Genomic DNA, 1,810 nt, shown 5'->3' with positions numbered 1-1,810 from the left:
TTTTCGTTACGTTAAATATATTTTGAAGATCTTGCGTTCCGGTTGTCGACTCGATAACATTTTCAACAACAACATTATTATTTAATTTTTCTTCGACTTTTATTTTAGAATTTTTCATTTTAACGGATTCCGTTACTTTTTCTTTTAATTTTTTTATAGTTTTTTCCCTTTTATCCGTTTCTTTATTTATCGATTGACATTTACTTACAAATTCTCTTATTTCGTAATTATTTTTTTTCTTATCATAACCCGGGGGTGAAATTCTAAATAATGATAATGCTTCTTTTAAACTTTCATCTGATGTTTTCTTTGACGGAACCGATGGTATCATTTGAAGTTTTGGCTTATCGAGAGAAGCTTGAAACGATGATGATTTTGATAATTCTTGTAATTCTTCAATAAATGTTTCTTTCGCTGTCAAAATTGCTTCTATCGTACCTGAAAAAAAATTATAAATAGATATATATTGAAGAATAAAAAATCGATTTTAATAATAATAATAATAACCGAAATTTCGTTCTATTCCGGGATTATCTTTATCGGAAACAGGACCCAATGGAGGTGGTCTTCTTCGTGGTACCAGCCTCCTATCGGGTATCACTTCCAACCATCCACGATTTAATAATTCTTCACGAACTGGACGTACTATATACCAATGATTATCAAAAATGCAAAATATTTTATGATCCTGGAAACAAAAAAGAAAATTTTCTCCAGTAGCAGTAGATAAAAATCGTTAAAAAAAATTTTCTTTTAAATACTTTTATTGCTTGTGTGACTAATTCTTTTAATTCGGCCGATCTTGTTAATTTAAGTTTTATTTCATCATTTTTTTGTGATGCTGCTGGATAACTACTCGTTCTTGATATGCTCGAACTTATTTCAGTTATTAAATTATTCTGGAATTATCAATTAAAAAATTATCATTATTATTATAATTAATAAACGCAGGAAATGAATTTAAAAAAATGAGAAAAAAAAAACCTTTGGTACGTTGTCTTTTGATGATTTATTAATATTAATATTATTATTAGTAGTAGTAGTAGTAGTAGTAGTTGTAGTTATAGTAGTATTATTATTATCTTTTTTCACTTTATCAGATTCCGTATCGGATGATGGGTTTTCTTTATTTCTTTCCAATTCCGTTCTATAGACCAACAAACGATCCGAATATGTCGTCCTTTTACCTGTTTTTTCTTCTTCTCCATAATTTTTATGATCGTCGTTACCCTGATGATGATGATGATCGAGTATATCCGTTTTCTTTTTAATTTGTCCATAATCTTGTTTCTGTATAATATCCTGTTTTTTTCCCGTTGTTTCATCCGTGGATCTATTACTATTAATATTATTAATACTAGTAATAAAAACATCATAATTATCATCTTTGTTTTTAATTTGTTTAACATTAAAATTATTTTTCCATAAACCGGATAATCTACTTTCTAATTCGTTCGATTGTGGATAATGCATCCAATCTTTAGATTTTTTTTGTTTTATAACATCATCTTTTTTTATATTAACATTATTATTATTATTATTACTATCGTTATTAGCGGCGGCGGAGGCGGAAGAGGGTATTGATTTTTTTTTTACATCACCGTTATCATTCCCATTCCCATTATTATTATTATTTTTATTTTTAAGAGCGTTATTTGAAACGGTCGAGGTATTCAATGATGAATATCTTATATTTGTCAATGTGGGGGTTTCGCATTTTTGTGCGTGACGTTTTAATATTTCGCTTATTTGAATTTTCCTATAATCGGAAAGTGTTAGTTTAACGCCGGGAAAATTTGTCTGTGAAGAA

At 28.2% G+C, this 1,810-nt stretch overlaps 1 protein-coding gene across 1 annotated transcript; it reads right to left on the bottom strand.

Moving 5' to 3' along the window:
* Nucleotides 1-81: 81 nt before the first annotated feature.
* Phum_PHUM410730 (uncharacterized protein) lies at nucleotides 82-1,473 on the bottom strand (the record flags this gene model as incomplete). The annotated part of the gene is made up of 6 exons (XM_002428880.1): nucleotides 82-96; nucleotides 125-438; nucleotides 553-688; nucleotides 762-899; nucleotides 1,093-1,283; nucleotides 1,431-1,473. 6 exons carry the CDS (start codon nucleotides 1,471-1,473, stop codon nucleotides 82-84), a joined length of 837 nt encoding a protein of 278 aa, XP_002428925.1.
* Between the last annotated feature and the right edge of the window lie 337 nt (nucleotides 1,474-1,810).

Source organism: Pediculus humanus, genomic scaffold (assembly GCF_000006295.1).
Source record: "Pediculus humanus corporis 1103172108177 genomic scaffold, whole genome shotgun sequence".
In the NCBI taxonomy this organism is placed as follows: Eukaryota; Metazoa; Arthropoda; class Insecta; order Psocodea; family Pediculidae; genus Pediculus; species Pediculus humanus.
This window is presented reverse-complemented; position numbering and strand designations above follow the sequence as displayed.